This window comes from Anas platyrhynchos, chromosome 11 (genome assembly GCF_047663525.1).
Source record: "Anas platyrhynchos isolate ZD024472 breed Pekin duck chromosome 11, IASCAAS_PekinDuck_T2T, whole genome shotgun sequence".
NCBI lineage: Eukaryota > Metazoa > Chordata > Aves > Anseriformes > Anatidae > Anas > Anas platyrhynchos.
Genome location: NC_092597.1, coordinates 8,149,911 through 8,166,617, shown reverse-complemented (window position 1 = coordinate 8,166,617; position 16,707 = coordinate 8,149,911). Strand labels below are relative to the sequence as shown.

General features: G+C 36.3%; 1 protein-coding gene across 3 annotated transcripts in view; it reads left to right on the top strand.

The window, feature by feature from the left end:
* The window catches only part of THSD4 (thrombospondin type 1 domain containing 4), a 297,164-nt gene that overhangs the window by 261,544 nt on the left and 18,913 nt on the right, over positions 1 to 16,707 (top strand). For all 3 annotated transcript variants that reach the window (XM_005025428.6, XM_027467115.3, XM_013104946.5), the window contains 6 exons: positions 4,514 to 4,689; positions 7,896 to 7,992; positions 8,935 to 9,177; positions 11,373 to 11,502; positions 12,404 to 12,608; positions 15,040 to 15,213. In XM_005025428.6, coding sequence (XP_005025485.2) covers positions 4,514 to 4,689; positions 7,896 to 7,992; positions 8,935 to 9,177; positions 11,373 to 11,502; positions 12,404 to 12,608; positions 15,040 to 15,213 — 1,025 coding nt within the window. The remainder of the gene's footprint in view (positions 1 to 4,513; positions 4,690 to 7,895; positions 7,993 to 8,934; positions 9,178 to 11,372; positions 11,503 to 12,403; positions 12,609 to 15,039; positions 15,214 to 16,707) is intronic.

Below are 16,707 nucleotides of genomic sequence, written 5' to 3'. Positions count from 1 at the left end.
TTAAGTAGGATTTAGGACACTGTTCTCCCAGACATAAAGACCTTAGGACAGAAAATAAATATGCTATGTTATTCTGAATATTAGTACTGCTGCCAAGTTTAGAGGTTTCTTTTGAGATGGGAAGTTACTTTTAAATTATCTTCTTTTTTTTTCTTTTTTTTTTTTTTTAATTGGTATTTTGCCTGTACACTGTGATTTTGGGTGAAAATCTACTGCAGTTAACTAGGTACTAGACCCACACATAGCATTTTTCTCTCCAGCTTTTCCAGTATGAAGTAGTTAGAGAAAGAGGAGTCATTCAGCAGTAAGTTTATGAAATATATCAAATTGTTACGTGAATCAGGATATTTCCATTTTTCTGAAGCACAAATGGGACTTTTGCTGTGTTATTCCTTTGGGAATAGGTAATAGATAGTAACTGATTTATCCCAGAACAAATGGGTATGTCAATGGTAAGGAACACTGCCTTTTTTTCTGTATAAGCTTTGTAACTTAAAAAGTTAAAACTTTTATAGAAAGTTTTGTTGCTGTCTGGATGATATTTTTCACAACAATAATGGGCTCTTTTTACTTCATTTTTACATACGCTCATTTCACATCTTCATATACTTTTCTAGTTCAAACCTTTTTTGTTTGTTTTTGTTTTGTTTTTAAGTGTATCCAAGAGCATGAAGTAGGTACCAGCATTCAGAAGCCAGAGTTTCAAGAAGGCTCAGCATGTCATGAGCTAGAATTGAGAAAGTTGGCAAGACTGAAAAATGTCAGGAAAATGAACTACAGTAATAGAACTATCTTTGAAGTACTAGAAAATTTGAATTATTATTTTTTTTTTCTGATCTCAATGGTGTAGTTTAAATCAGGATTACAAAAGCTACAGTTAGAAACCATCAAACATCAACTTCTAACCAGAAATACTGACCTTCAGAGTGGATGTGAGGTCATTGTTTACAGAGCCGCACTCCTTAGCACCTGAGCACATCACCTACCTTTGATTTATTTTTTCTCTTGCTAAGTTTTTTCCAGTTGCAGGGGAAGCTGCATAGAATCAATAATCAGGAAGACAGGAGCTGCAGACCATCTTTGCAAGGAGAGCAGGAAGCTGAAATGTAGGAAATCAGTATTCTTCGGATACTTGAAATGCAAGGCTTAACTTACAGCCTACTGAGATTTTGCCATAGAACAGTAGCCCAAAGCAGAAGTGTTGCTTAGAGTTTGTAGCTTGAAACACTCCACCTCTCTAGTGCAGAGCAGCACTGAAGGTCGTTGCAAACAACACAGTTTCAGTTAAGAAGCTGAGTCCAAGACAAAAAGCAGATGAAATCAGCTACAGGCTGTATAAGGAATGAAAAATTCCTCATGAGGAATCAAGGGTAAAGCTTTTCATACTCTTTCATGCTTCAGCTAAAAATATTAACACCATAAAAATTCTTCAGGGGGCAGAGTTGAGGTGGTAGCTGCAGGGTGATCACAACATAAAAGAGGTACATTTTCTCTTTATATGGGGAGGCCTCCTTCAGACCTGTCATATGATGGATTTGAAATGAAAGTTTTGTGGGCTTACAGTTTCCCAGACAGCCATCTTTCTACAGCTTCATTATTAACAACAATTTAATCTTAGCCAGCATTCTTTCTTATTTCTGATCTCTTGATAACTCATTTGTTTTATTTCTTTAGCAGCAGTTAGAAATAATATGCAGATCATAAAATACAGCTTTTAATGCAAGTGTTCCATATTAAAATTTATATATATATATATAACTAGTATCCAGTACATTTTGCATAACAGATTTATTTGCAAGTGTTTAAATTAAAATGTAGCAAGCATAAATAGTGTGTGAAGTGTGGATGGATCTCATATTTAACCTCTACTCAATAATAGGTGAACCATAATTTTTCTTCCAAGCACTATATGAATGATGATTATGCCATTTTCATGGCTGATGGGAAAAAAAAAAATGTAATTCATGTAATATCCACAGGACAGAGGTAATTCATTAATGTTAAGAAAATGAGACCTGGGAAGCAAGTGTTAGCTGTTGGGAAAATAAACATGTAGTATTAGAAAAAATAAATAAAATCAAAATATGTGAATACATTTTTACAGAATCTGATCCTTAGTCATTAATGCCATTTAAATTTTTGAACTGAATAAATTATGACCAGTGTTTTTATTGTGAGTCACAAGTACCAAATTCTTGGTTATGCCACTTGTTTTAGTGCCATTTTGGGAATGATACAGATCTACTTTGCTTTCCTTCAAAACAGTCCAAAAAGAGTCCAAAAAAGCAGAAAGTTCTCCACCATGACACATGCCTTCTGAGCTTGTGTGGGTGCAACTCTGTGCAACTGCTAAAATCCACTGATTTATTTTGCAGAGGACGAAATAAAAGTCTGAAACTTCAGCAATTAGGACTCTTTATAGGGACTAGTGATCCAGGGACAGTCCCATTCATTTCCTGAAAGTAAAGATGGCAATTTTGACTGACCGCATGAAGGGCTTCTTACAGATTCAGAAGTGGCTGTAGCCAACTGCTTTAATCTTTAACCTTTCTACATCGTACATTTTACCCAGAACCATGAAACCAGATACATTCTTTACAGCATAGAGAGAAGGCACCGCAGTAATATAAAGTCTTAAATTAATTTATCTACTTCAAAATCTATTCTGTTCAGTTACTACCATGTTTCTCTTTTAAGAAAAAGAATATTTCATCTTACGCTTTTTCTTGTACAAACTGGGATACTCCTAACAATTAAATTTATTTATATTTAAAGTTTGCAGATTGCACACATGTTCTCATATAATTTGTTACCCCACTTTGAAAACTAGGTTGCTGGGTTGTTAGCATCTCTAGAGGCATGGCTATGTCAGTTTAGTGCAGGGAGGATTGATAGCGCCCATGTAATTGCAATTAGTAGTTAGATTATATCTCATTTTCTGCATATAAGACAAACTAAAGCAATCTGACTTAAATAACAAGCATGACTTAAGATTGCAACTGACTGATGCTTGAAGACTGATAAAGTCTTCCATTTCCAACCATTGCTTTTTCATAATCAAATAGCAGGAAGGACTTACAAGAGGCACAGATATGCGATTGTACCTAAGCACTATTTACAAATTTTTTCAAAAACACTATACAGTCTGCTTCTGTAGACAATTTCATCAAGGTGATGCAAATTTAGTCAGCACCAAATATTCCCAGGGGGGAAAAAGACTTTGAGCTGTGCAACTGAACAAGAGAGGACACTGTCCTCTCTGGTATGTTCTGTTCTGATTCCTTCTGTGCCAAATTTTCTTTAGGCCTGCATATCAGCAGGTACCTCTAGTAGGGTTACAGGCATGGTTCTGTGGATTAAGCTACAGTTTGCTGAGTTCCATGTATTTGGTGGAGACCAACAGATATTTGGTGAAATTTCATGAGATACTGTTCAGAATATGCAATTGGTAAATAGAAAATAATTTGCTCAAGTTAGAGCCCTTAACTTAATATATACAGGATATTATAAGGTTCAAACCTTAAATATCAGGGTGTTCCTTTGCAGTTATTTACTTGTACAGATCTTTTAAAAATCTACCAGGCCTTTCTTGAATTTTACTGAAGTGTTTACCTCAACACCTTGATGCATTGTGTGAGGAGTATTTCCTTTGAATTTACAAACCTTTTTTAAAATTACTTTCCCTTATTTGGGGTGCAGGCTGTGTATTAATAATTGATTTTTAATCAGTATGCTTATATTTGTTTGCATCTTTGTAACTATGGAATTTTCCTCTTCATACAAAAGGTTTTCTTTCAACAGAGGAGTGCTAGAGAATAATGAAATTGGGGGGTGGACTAGATGATATTCAAAGGTCCCTTCCAAGACAAACCGTTCTATGATTCTGTGATTGAATCCAGATTTTATGCTTCCCACCTAGTATCTGATTTACAAGCCACTTTTCCTTACGCAAGAGATCCTCGTGGCATTTTCAGATGGCTTGTCATTCCACACCGTGCTGCAGCTAAGGGCTTTGCAGGTGCTCTGGCAAAGAAAGTGTTTTGAAAAGGAAATGGAGAGAGTAGCCAAACAGCTTCATGAAGACTAATTGGAATATTTGGCAAACCAGGACATTCATGTGTCCATAAACTGACTGTCTGGTACTTCTGCATTGTCTATTGTCATGGTTTTCTGTATCTGCGTTTTACTGTATCTAATTCGTAAAATAGTCAGTTCAGTGGGAAGGCAGGCGAGGAAAACCACTTCCTTGGCATTTGCATGTGCTTGGTGTATGCTGCTGGCTTGGTCACATGGCATCCTTGGAGGAACTGCTGAAAAAGATTACCAGGCTATCTCTAAATTGTCTTTCTTTTCTTGCAGCATAAAACTATGAGTATTCAGGAAAAGCTTTCTAAACTTGATTTTTTTTCATAACTATGAATTTAACTCTGTTTTTAGCAGCCACATGACACCAGTACATGAAGGTGATTTCCTCTGATCAAAGTCCTTGTGTTTCTGTCCCTATCCTCTACAGCATTGCGGAGTCGATCAGGACGGTCCATCATCAATGGAAACTGGGCGATTGATCGACCTGGAAGATATGAAGGTGGTGGAACAATGTTCACTTATAAACGCCCAAATGAAATCTCCAGTACTGCAGGGGAGTCATTTTTAGCTGATGGTCCAACAAATGAAGTCCTTGATGTCTATGTAAGTTTCCTGTAGCTAGGTTAATCTTCTTAATGGAAAATTTGTTTTTGCTGTTAACATGCAACACTGTAATTGCATTCATTGCCCATACTTTGTTACTGTATTGTTCCTTTAATCTTGAAACAGTATTTTGGATATTTTGCTATTGTGTCCAGTTAAACCTAGTTTGCTCCAGACCCTAGGAAATCTAAGTATCAGTGATGCCTTTCTCTCTGACTTTACTGATTTAGTAAAACCAATTTTAATTGTTCAGTAAAATGAAAGTAAAGCATACAGATGTGGGTATTTTGGGGGGACTATTTTTTTTCTGGTTACTTTGGCACTCAAGCAAATTTGGAATAGTTCAATTTTGCAGTGAACAGAATCAAATACCTAAATCAGATGAGGCCTCTCACAGAGTGATACCATCTCAGTTTTCTTTAAAAGAAATGTAGGTCTGTAGGTCCAGAAAACTAAAGAACGTGTAATTTGAAGTGGGACAGCTTTAATAGGAAGCGGTAACATGAAGATTATAAATATAATAGCTGTTAGATAAGGTAAGTGAGAAGTCGAATTGTAGCCAGGATTGGGGAATTGTAGTGCAAAATCTATTTACTTCAGTTGGGACAGGTTTTTATTGCATCATATTGAAATAAAAATGTAATTGGACCTGATTATAACTTATTCTAAGACAAATGATGTGTTTTGAGGTTATACTTTTCATACAGAAATGTGCAATAGTTGAAAAAAATAGATGGAATGGTGATACTGGTTGTTTCATCCAGCTATGGCTTTTTTGCCATTAAGTGCAGTAAGTGATGGAAAAGTGCACGTGCTGGGTTGTTTCATAGAAAAATACTAACTACTCTGATTCCTCAGCTGGAAAAAGTTAGATGTTGGCAAAGTCATTCTCCATCTGCTATGTGATGTCTTATTAAAACAAATAATAATTATGCAAGCATTACTTCTTTTTGGATACTTTCTGATTAGTGGCAATGTAAGACTGGCTAAAACCTGGAAGTGACCGGGTACCTAGACTCTGCAGTGCAGACTCTGCGTTTATAAAATATATATGTGCCACTGTGTGTTTACATGATGCTGTCAACTGGGGTTTTCTTTAAGTTTTTATTGCCATCTGATAGATGCCTAGTACACAATGACCCAGAGAGAAAAGAATCAAGAAATGGATTAAACAGATATTTTCAAAGAAACATCATAAAAAGACTTAAGCTTAATTATATCATAACCTAATGTTTTAGTTTATGGTTAGTCTCTTTTTTTCTCCCCCTTTTGCTAGCATGATGGACACAGCTTTATTAGCTTTGCTCTGGGGCTGCTACCGTGGATTGTCACATCTAATTTGACTGGACTCTTATCTGAGATGTTTCTTGTAGATATGAAGAATATTAGAATTCATTATTAGCTGACAGAATAGTGTCTTTGTATTTTTTAGTACAATTGGGAAGATAAATATGGAGAGTGCTAGCTGAAAGAAAATCGAGCATCAGCATGACACAAATTCTTTTATGTGTTTGAAATTTGCAGCCACATATGGATACGGATGTCTTTTTTTCAGTCTTTGTCCTGTGGTTCCTGAATCATGCAATTCTATTTTCATCTGTAGTCTCAATCTTTACTCTTTGTGTAGAAAAATGAAGAGATTTGCAGATGGGAGCTCCAAATGGCTTTCTGTTCCTTCTTCCTAAGAACATAGTGTACTTTTTTTCCACTTTCAAAATGTGGAGGAAAAGAGATATCTAGGTACATAGCACAACCCTTTTCTTTTTGGCCTATGGTTTATCAGGACCAGAGAACTACTGCAAGCTCTAGTGTTTCATGGGTTTGTTTCTTTTTTTTGTTTGTTTGTTTTGTTCTGTTTTGTTGTTTGTTTGTTTTAATAATAATAATAATAATAATAATTATTATTATTATTATTATTATTATTATTATTATTATTATTATTATTATTATTATTATTATTACATTTCGTTTTGCTGTTCTTTGTTTTTTTTTGTTTTAAACTTATTTCAAGTTAGATTACTTCAAGGCATCTGCCTGACCAATCCCCACAAAGAATTTAAGAGTAGAAGCAGTTCTGAAGTAATCAGAGAGCAGTAGAAGCAGTTCTGAAGTAATCAGAGATAAATTAGTGAAGTTAGCAGCTGATGGCGTCCTTAAATTTCTAATGTGAGTGTTCCCAGACTCTCAGCAGCACAAAAAACTGCTGAGAACAGAGTATGCTGCTAACAGTTTTAAAAGCATTCATAAGATTATATCTTGCTTAGGGTTTATGATACCTGTCTGCTTAGGTGAAAATACAGGAACCAACTTGGAGGCATGCTCATGTCAACTCCTATGGGGTTGTGCAGCATGCAGTCTTCTGAAACCACTCGGCTTTGTTTTCATACTTAAACCAGAAAAGTTTGACGTTCCCACCTATGTTCATAAAGAACACTTCAAAGAATTGCTGTGGCTATATGTAAAGACGTGGAGTCTGTCTGCAAGTACATTACATTTTTATTTGGCTGAAACCTACCATGGAAGGATGCAGGAGGGTTGCACAGGCACTCTTCAGTTGCTGTAACAAGCCTTTGTAACCAGTTCACTTCATCTTTGTTGAGCAATGCTTATGGTGAGAATAGCATAATAGTGACTTGCAGGTTGGTTGTTGAGCCTCCGCCAAGTGGTGCAGAGGTACCTGCACAGTGATGAAAGGAGCAGTTGGATTTGCAGGTGTTCTGTTCATGTACAACTGATAAATCTTAAAAAAGGCAGCTTGATTTGCAGATCAGGGTCTGCGGTATTTATTTTTCTGTGCCATGTTTCTTCCTTGCTCATGTTTCCTAAGGCATCTGTCAAGCTCTTCCAGTCAGAGAATATTTTGGTGTCCTCAGGACCATCTCCTCCTGCTGTCCAGGCTGGTGAGAGGCCAGGCCCTGCCCTGCTTGCTCAGAGCCTGTCAGCTTTACAGTTGTTAAGGAATATTTAGAGAAACAGTGTCTCTGCCATCATAAGCTAGTTCAGTTTGCAAACATAGTAACGTGTATTGTCTTACTTTTTCAGGAAACAAATTGTTTGTTTTTTCATTTTTAAACACTATCATCAACCTTTATTTCTATCATGACCAATGATAAATAATGTTATGCTGTTGATCAGTTCAAGTACATATTTAGTATTAGTAATATAGCAAGTGGAAGAAGTGACTGTATGGCTGTTTTTCTTTTTAGATGATACATCAGCAGCCTAACCCAGGTATACATTATGAGTATATCATTCCAGGAGACAATGTCATTAGTCCTCAGTTGCTTGCTCACAGGAGGCCAGGTAAAATACCACTATTTTCTAATACTAAATACATTCTGTTACCCAGTAAGTTAATGGAGAAATTCATACTGTTAAGTTCAGTGTAAATGCTGCCATTGACATGGGAGAGGCCCGGAATTCTTCCTACTCATTGGAAGAGATGTCTGCATAGATCTCTGAACTGATGTGAATTTATATTGTCCTGTGTAGTGGGGAATCTGGTAACGTATTTATATTTTCAGTAATAGTTTTGTTGTTAAAATTTTAACCATGGCTTTACTTGAGCTGGAGTGTTGCAATCATGTCTCAGAAATGAAATCGTGCATGACTTTTCAGAGCTTAAGCTAATTTCAAACAACCCTTCTCAGTTTCTCTTTCCTCTCCTACTTGGAGAGGACCAAATACAAAACTGGTACCTCCCCAGGCTATAATCTGGACAGATCATGCTCCTGATTCTGTGCTATGGCAATGTGTTGTACGTACCAATATGCAATTCTGAAGGACAGTAGAAATTGTACAAGTGATTTTGGTCCTACTTTTACTGTTCATGACTTGCTTTGACAACTTTCTAAGTGCTTGTGCAGTCTGTTTGTAACAAGGAGCAACTGTACTGTGATATGGGGAGGCAGAAAATACAGAGCATGGTACACAAAATGCTCTAGGAAATTTTGACAGTGCACATTAATTCTACAGTGTGACTGGAGAATCTTCAGTTCTTAACGTATTAAGATCTTAAATTCTTATTGTATTAATGTTCTCTGTAATGCTGGCTGAGACTTGGTTGTCTTAATTTAAAACAACACAGTCTTCACAGAGCACTGTTAGGAAGTCTTTGCATAGCAGATTAAAGCTGCTTTCCAGTTTAATGATGCTGCAGTGTTCTGAGTATTAGTGAATGAGAACAGACTGATAATAGCACATGAGGCTAATTATGCTACCTTTTTTTTTTTTTCCCCATCATAGGAGAGCCCTTGAATGGTCAGTTAGAAATGCCAGAAAGTACAAATCATGATGAGGAGGATTTGCATAGGGAGATGGACACTCTTACTGGACAGGCAGCTGGAACTTTTCCAGTTATTCAGCCAGGAAGATTTCCTTCTCATCAGCCAGAAAACCAGGTGCCTGCTGTGCAGCCACCAAGACAAAACCGAGAGCACAACTGGAAACAGATTGGAAAAACTGAGTGTACCACTACATGTGGGAAAGGTAAGTGCTTCATACAGCATGCACAGAAAATAGATGACCCACAGGGGGGTTCCAGTGTGGGAGAGAAGAAACATGGAGGGAAGAAGCAGTGTTGAATATTCAGCAGCACTGCTGTACAAACCATTGCTAGACCTGTTTATTTCTGTTAACTTCTGAGCAAAAAGCATACCTATGCTATGAAGTGTGCATCTATTTAAAACACCAGAAATAACAAAATTTAAAATATAAAAAATAAAAGAGAACATACAGCATTTGCTTCTGAAGGGAAGTATTTCAGGATTTTATGGCAAGCTGCTGTCTCTCACACCCTTGTCACACAGCTGCTTTCCTCAACATTCTTTGGCATTCTTTATCCTTCCATCCTCTCCAGCTTTGTCTGATACAACCTCCATGTTTTCTGTGCGTTTGTCAACAGCTTTCTGATCTGTATGGGAAGATTTCACAGAGATTCCATCAGATATATCTTCACCTCCTTGAGTGTTGCTGGAACAGCAATAATGTGCCTTTAGAAAACTAGGATTTTCATTGGGTAGAAGTGAGAAGGAAGAGGAGAATGAAAGGTGCTGGTAATCAGTGAGCCTTTGGGAGGTGATAGATTCCCTGTCTTGGGCTTCCCAGGTTAATCTTTGCCATAAGATGTTCACAGTGACCACAGATTCAGTAATGCATGACATAATCAGTTTTTGGGAAAAGTAGACTTTTGTATCTTAAAAATTAAATTTGTTTTTACTGTACATGGCCAGCCATCAACACTTCTGAAAAATCACAGAGCTTTGAAATAAAAGACCTACCATTGAGTGAACTCAGCTAGGACAACTCTCACCAGTTCATCTATATTGAGAACATTCACTTCCTAATTAGTTTCTTTCTGTAGTAATAGAATGCTTTGTGAATTTGGTTCAAGGCCAGATGAGTGTCCATGTTACAGATACAGGTAGAGCTAAAAAAAATAAATAACAACACATCAATATTGACACTCAAAATTGCTTCTCGATTGCATAAATGTTTATAAATATACTAGAGACTTTTTTCTGGTAGCAGAAAGTATGTGTCTCTGAAGGAAAAGTCAGACCAGGTTATATGGGCTGATAAAAAATTGATTGAAAATCATCAGAAAGAAATCTTGTACTGTTTAAGGCTTTGTTTTCATTTCGTGTGAGCAGTCTCTGGTTTGTTTGGTTTTTTTTTAATTCCTTTTTCCATGTTTTCTTTTTTTCTACTAGTTTATTATTTCTTAATACAAAAATGTAGATGATACCCAGTCTTTCTTCTTTTTTTTTTTCTCTCAAAACAAACCTTTCAGAGTCAAGTATCGTTAGGAATTTTTAAGTTGGGAATAGAAACAGGGAAATAAAATGGATTTTTATGTTAAATAAGGAAAAAGAGATGATAAATTAACAGTTTTGATGAAAAGCTGAGAGATTTCAAAGCACTTTTTATTAAAACTTGGAGAAAAAAGAGAAGGCTATTACTATTTTTAAAAAGTGAAAATGCTTCACATGAGAACTTCTACCAACTCTTGTCCCAGATTTCCATTTAAGATGACTGAGAAAATAGGTGTGCTAGAATGGTATGGAAACTTCTACTGAATCCTGTCAGGGAAGTGAGGTATCTTTAGCACATCATCCCTCTCTCTCTTGTCCAGAGAGAGAAGGGGCTGGTACACTGCAGTAAGTATGGAGAGTTGTCATATTTAACAAGTCTGCAGTCAACAGTAATATTTCATCTGTAAGATTTATCTTACAAATCATCTCAAAACTAAGGTGAAGTGAGTAGTATTTGGATGTGTTCATTTCCAAGATAACTTTAAAGGGTGGAGGTTCAGTCTCTTTCCAGAAGCAGAAAAGGATGACTGCTAAATCTTTACTCTTCTAAAGCATATGTTCTGGCCTGGCTGTTTGGCTGCATTTTTCCACAAACATGATGTTTGTAATCTCTGCACTATGATGAATTCATGCAGACCAAGCAGCATGTTTTCTCAGCCTTTAATACAATGCCATGCTGTACTCTCTATTTACTAAGTACGTTTCTTAATATTACAATGTAAACAGTATAGTTTTCACTTATGTTTGGAAATTTTGGATAAAATTTTAGATTTCCTGTTGTTATCCTATGCCTTTCAATGCTATTGATATGAACAGCTTATATTGCAGTGTCTTTTGCAAGGCATCACCTAATTTTCTTTTTAATTTCAGGGTCCCAGTACCCAATTTTCCACTGTGTAAACAGAATCACTCATGAGGAGGTTCCTGAGAGTTACTGTGACAGCAGCACCAAACCTATTCCAGAAGAGGAGGCCTGCAACCTCTTCCCATGTCCAGCTTTGTAAGATATTAGTGTTTAAGTCAACTGAAATAAGCCAATGTCACTGAAGTTTTGCACATACTTTTTCATATTTCATATCCTACATATGAAACTAGTTTGAACTTGTGTTGAAAACTTGTGTTTCTGTCATGAAGTGAGCAGCAAGTGAGTCTAGTAATTTCTCAAAGTTCGTGTGATTGTTCAGGCGCACACACTATACCTGTGGTCTCTCTATGGGAACTCTTTTTCAAGTGATAGTCTGCAAAAGCTTGTCTAAAGAAGGGCTCTGTAGGTTATATCACCTCACACTGGATCACCGTGCTGCAGTACCCAGCTGTTCATTGCATGGTGTCATACTTAAAGATGAGATTTGCCTGATAGCACTCTCAACAGCCCCTTCATAAACATGACTTCTCTTTCCTGGAATTAAGTAGTTCTTCAGCTCAGAAGTTGGATCCCAAACTGGTATACCTTGTTTCTAGTTCTGCTGGTATCACAGGCTCATATGCGACTGTTCTGGAGTATTTTACTTGGAGATACTTTCTATCACCAAGTGTTTTTCTCACCTTTTTTCTTTCTAACAATTCATATTAATTCATTTTTTAAATTATTTTGATTTTACAGAGGACACTATCAAGAATGTAAACAGAGATGTGTAAATATTTATTTAAAAGATTATTTATTAAAATACAAATGCATAAATGCATACTTATTAGCATCAGGTAGATCATTTATAAGTATATAATATTCTCTTCATAAAGGATTCAGTTCTGCGTGCAGAAGCTTAAGTATTATTTTAAGATTCTTTACCAGCATCAAAATCCTGTCCTTAGAGTTCTGTTGAGGCAGTATTAGATGAATCTTCACTGAAAGAGATGCCCTCTTTTTTTTTTAACTTCTTTTTTTCCCCCCTTTTCTGTAGCTGGGATATAGGGGAGTGGTCTGAGTGCAGCAAAACATGTGGCCTTGGTATGCAGCATCGACAGATATTATGCAGACAAATATATGCCAATCGCACCTTGACAGTTCAGCAATACCGCTGTCATCACCTGGAGAAACCAGAGACAACCAGCACTTGCCAGCTGAAGATCTGCAGTGAATGGCAGATTAGGACAGAATGGACTTCAGTAAGTATGATTGATTAATTTGGGGCATAAACCTCTTAAGAGAACAAGAATTTTCTTATAGGTATCACTAATCAAACATGAAATTTGGTGGAAGTGGAATCTGGAAAGCCTTGGAAGTAAGTGAATCTTAGTTCAGAAATACCCTGCATGGTTATGACTGTTAGTTTTCAGAAAGTGAAAAAGAGCGATTGCATAGAACAAAACACATAGATAGGTATGTACAGAAGCACACAAGCTTTCTGAACAATGATTTATAAGTACTATATGAAATAGAGTTGGGAGAGAGCTAATAGGTTTGCCTATTGTAGCAAACTTCTTGTTGTTTTTCTTAGCATGTAGTGTTTAGTTACAGGACTGATTTAACCTTATATATGTGTTAAGTTTAGAGACAGCCAGTATTTGCTGTAGCTATAGTTGGTTTGAGACTATGCCAAGGCTTTCAGATAAAAGTGAATGGTATGGTTTTGTGTTGTTTACAAAAGTTCTGGCCAACCTGACAACCATCCTAGGTACTTTCACAGCCATTGTGTAGAGAGAAGAAATATTCTGGTGTGTTAAGTGTAGTGATAAACAAGTCTCTTTTCAGTTAGCAGCAAAGCAAAGCAAAAAAAAATTCACAGAAGTGCTGAATTATGTGGGTGGATAGTCCTTGAAAAATTGCAGCTTAACACTGAACCTAAACCTTCTTTTTCCTTTCTATTGAAGAGCTTCATTGCTCCTAATTCCCCAGTGTAGCTAGCTGCATTGCCAGTAGAAGCACAGCTTTCTGTCCACACAGTTGTCATGGTAGGATAAGGAGTCATGCCACAGACTTTATGTGGCTTTGATCTGCATGGGTTAATTCCTTAAATTTCTGCATTTTTGAGTTTAATGAGGGCATTATTAACCCCTTAGTCATGAAGTATTGGTGATGTGTTGAGATAAAAAACATATAAATACCTAGCCAGTCAAATGTAAGGAAATGTATTCACCATATTTTAAAATTTATCTGCGGCTAAAGAACAGTAAATTTGCCCTTAATAAAATAATCAAAACTTTACCTTTGTGTTGCACCTAAGAAAAGATTAGATGGTTTATGTGTTATTACATTTTGAGAAGTATTTTATTTAGTGTGCAGACAGCCTTTAGAGCTTTACTGCTTATAGTGAATCAACATAAACAAATATTTTAGAAATTGTAGCTGGTTGAATATAGGAGTAATCCCAGTAAAATTCTGTGATTAATTTCCTCTTGGAAGTATAATTAAAGTTTTTGGTGTATGGAAGACTCACTTATAAGGAAAGAAGCAATTGCATTTGGAAACTGTGTTTTCAGCAGAACATTTATTTTTGTTTGTTCTTGTTGAAGTACAATAAGGTTTTTGCTCTAGAGGCAGGTCTGTGATCTTAGAAGTAAACCCATCTTAAGACTTTAGTGCTGACCATTTTTCCTGACATGCAAATGTAAAAAAAACTTTGATCAAAATGAAGAAATAGTATTGTAATAATTTTAAGTTTGAAGGCTTTTTTAAGTTTGAGGGTAACCCTGGTCAAATCACCGCTTTTTGACAAAGAGCAGGGTAGTTGTTTTTATTAGTGTTTTGCTGTGTAATGACTTGCTTCATGCATCTGGTCTGGGTTTTAAAGGCAAATGTTCTAGAGTGAACAGTTGAAGAGGTAACTGCATGCTGAAGGTAAGATCTTTAAGGTATTTTGCTGTAGGGAATATATTTTATGTAATAACTTGGACATGTAAATATGGTAGACACGGTTAAGCATTTGAAAGTAAGGGAAAAACAATGAGGTTGCCTTTGCAATCTCAACTAACTATCCTTGTGCATAGGTACTCAGGTCTTTAATCTCCAGATTCCCAGAGACTTTTCCACATTAATTCTAGAGTGTTTACAGGACTCATCAAAACATATCATGCATACACAGAACATAAAATAATGTTCCCTTTTTTTTCTTGATGATCTGGATGCTTCATGCCAGGCAGAGACATTGATACCTGTCAGTGTTCTCTGAGATTGATGAAAAGAGAGCAGGGGAATAAGGCCTGAACTTTGAAGAGGGATTCAAAAGTTGTTTTTCTTTGCATTGCCCTTGCTTCATATCTGTATATAGATCAAGATCAGAATTATGCATAGTATGTAAGCCTGCTATTCACATACCAGCAGTTCAATTTGATTAGGTACAGCATGGCTCATTGAAGATAGGATTTGCTTTTTTGTTTTCCAAATGTATCTACGTAGTATACTGTAGAATGTTACAGACTGAAAATATGGTTTTGAAACTACTAACATGATTTTATTCCCTATTCCTAACAATCTAAAATAGTTCTGTAGCTTCTGTGGATGTGTTATTAGGAATAAATGAGCTGTATATTTTCAGCTCCATGAAGAAACGTGAGAATTACAGCCCAGAGTCCTGATACAACCTACCATTTGTTACAGTGTTCAGTACCTTGTGGAGTGGGGCAGAGGACCCGAGATGTGAAATGTGTCAGCAACCTTGGAGACATTGTTGATGATGAGGAATGTAACATGAAGCTGCGGCCGAATGATATCGAGAACTGTGACATGGGACCCTGTGCTAAGAGCTGGTTCCTTACAGAATGGAGTGACAGGGTAAGGCTTCCCATTATCTCCGTGTGCTGCCAAATCTTCTAAAACAACTTAGGTGCATCAGAATTAAAAAATACGTATACAGGTATAAAAGGAGTGATCTTATTTTCCATGTTTACATTTGATCTGTAAAATAGGCAAGAGCAAACAGAAAATAATGATCCCACGGGCATTGGGCAAGACTCTGGGTGCATGGCCAAACATCTGGATTTAGAACTGGATCTGTGTCTGAACTTCCCAAAACACTGAGTGTGCTGAGATTTATTATTCTGCCTTGCTTAACCCTGAGTCTCAAGCTTCAGATTTTAAAAGTTTCCCTACTGTTTTTTTAAGTGGTGGAGGTTTGAGGCCTGGTGTTTGGCTTTAAGTTGAAACCATAAAACAATTTTCCTATACCTGTGAAAAGAGAGGAACAACTTCACAAGCACAGTCAAGGTAGATTCAGATTTTCTGTATTTCACAAACATAAAAGTATTTTTTGATTCCAATGAGTCTGATTACCAGCATGAAAGCAATAAAAAGAGTTGTGATTTACCTTGTTTCATGATTGGACTCAGAGAGTATGTTCAATGGTGATATTCATATGCATGGGCTAAGACAAGCCTGGTATTTTGGTCCTTCTTGTGGATTCTTGTGTATCAGGTTTAATCTATAAACAAGTTGAGCTTCCAGTCTCTGTAAAATACTGGTAATATTTCCTTTTTCTTTAACTGGTTGTTTTGGCAGGCAAATAATCTCATTTATCATAGAAACCGTAAGATTCCTTAACTTCACAGATTCATTATTTAAATGCTTTAAATGCATCTCTGAAAACTGGGATTGTCTGGCTCAAAGGTTACATGCTAGTTTGGGCGCTGAAAAGATTTACATTATGTTTCATATGCAGAGAAGGGGGAGGAACTTAACAAATCAGACAAGTACCTGGTATGTCATATAGTTTTAAAAAGGCTGATCAAACTTTGCTACAGTTAGAGGCTGGTAAAACCGTCATCCCCCAGGCAACTCAAGTAGATTTTATGAAGAAAAAAAAAACTTTATATGCTAGTAAGTCTTTGTGGTTATCATTTAAACTTTCTTTTCCCAGTTTTTGTTCACTCAGGACAGAAAGGTACCAGTTGAATTACAGATATTATTGCAAATGGCAAAGATTTTCCTGTAGTGTATATGGCAGTGCCTTTTATTTTTTTTACCTTTTAGAGCCATTCTTTTTATAGTGCTATTAAAGTGCTATTTACAAGGGAGAAAGAAAAATGCATTCTATCCTCAAAGACGATCTTTCTTGAGGAAAGAGGAAAAAAAAAGACCCCCATTTTCAGCTACTCTCAGCTAGTGGGGTTCTACCAGTTAAAGCAGATATATTCCAGTGAAGACCATAGCATCAGTTTTTCTTCATCATCCTACACTGGTATTTTGTAAACTGCAGAATTAAAAGTACTTTTTGTAGCTGGATGTTAGAACTGTAAAATGCTATTATGCTTACTTATATGTATTGAATGA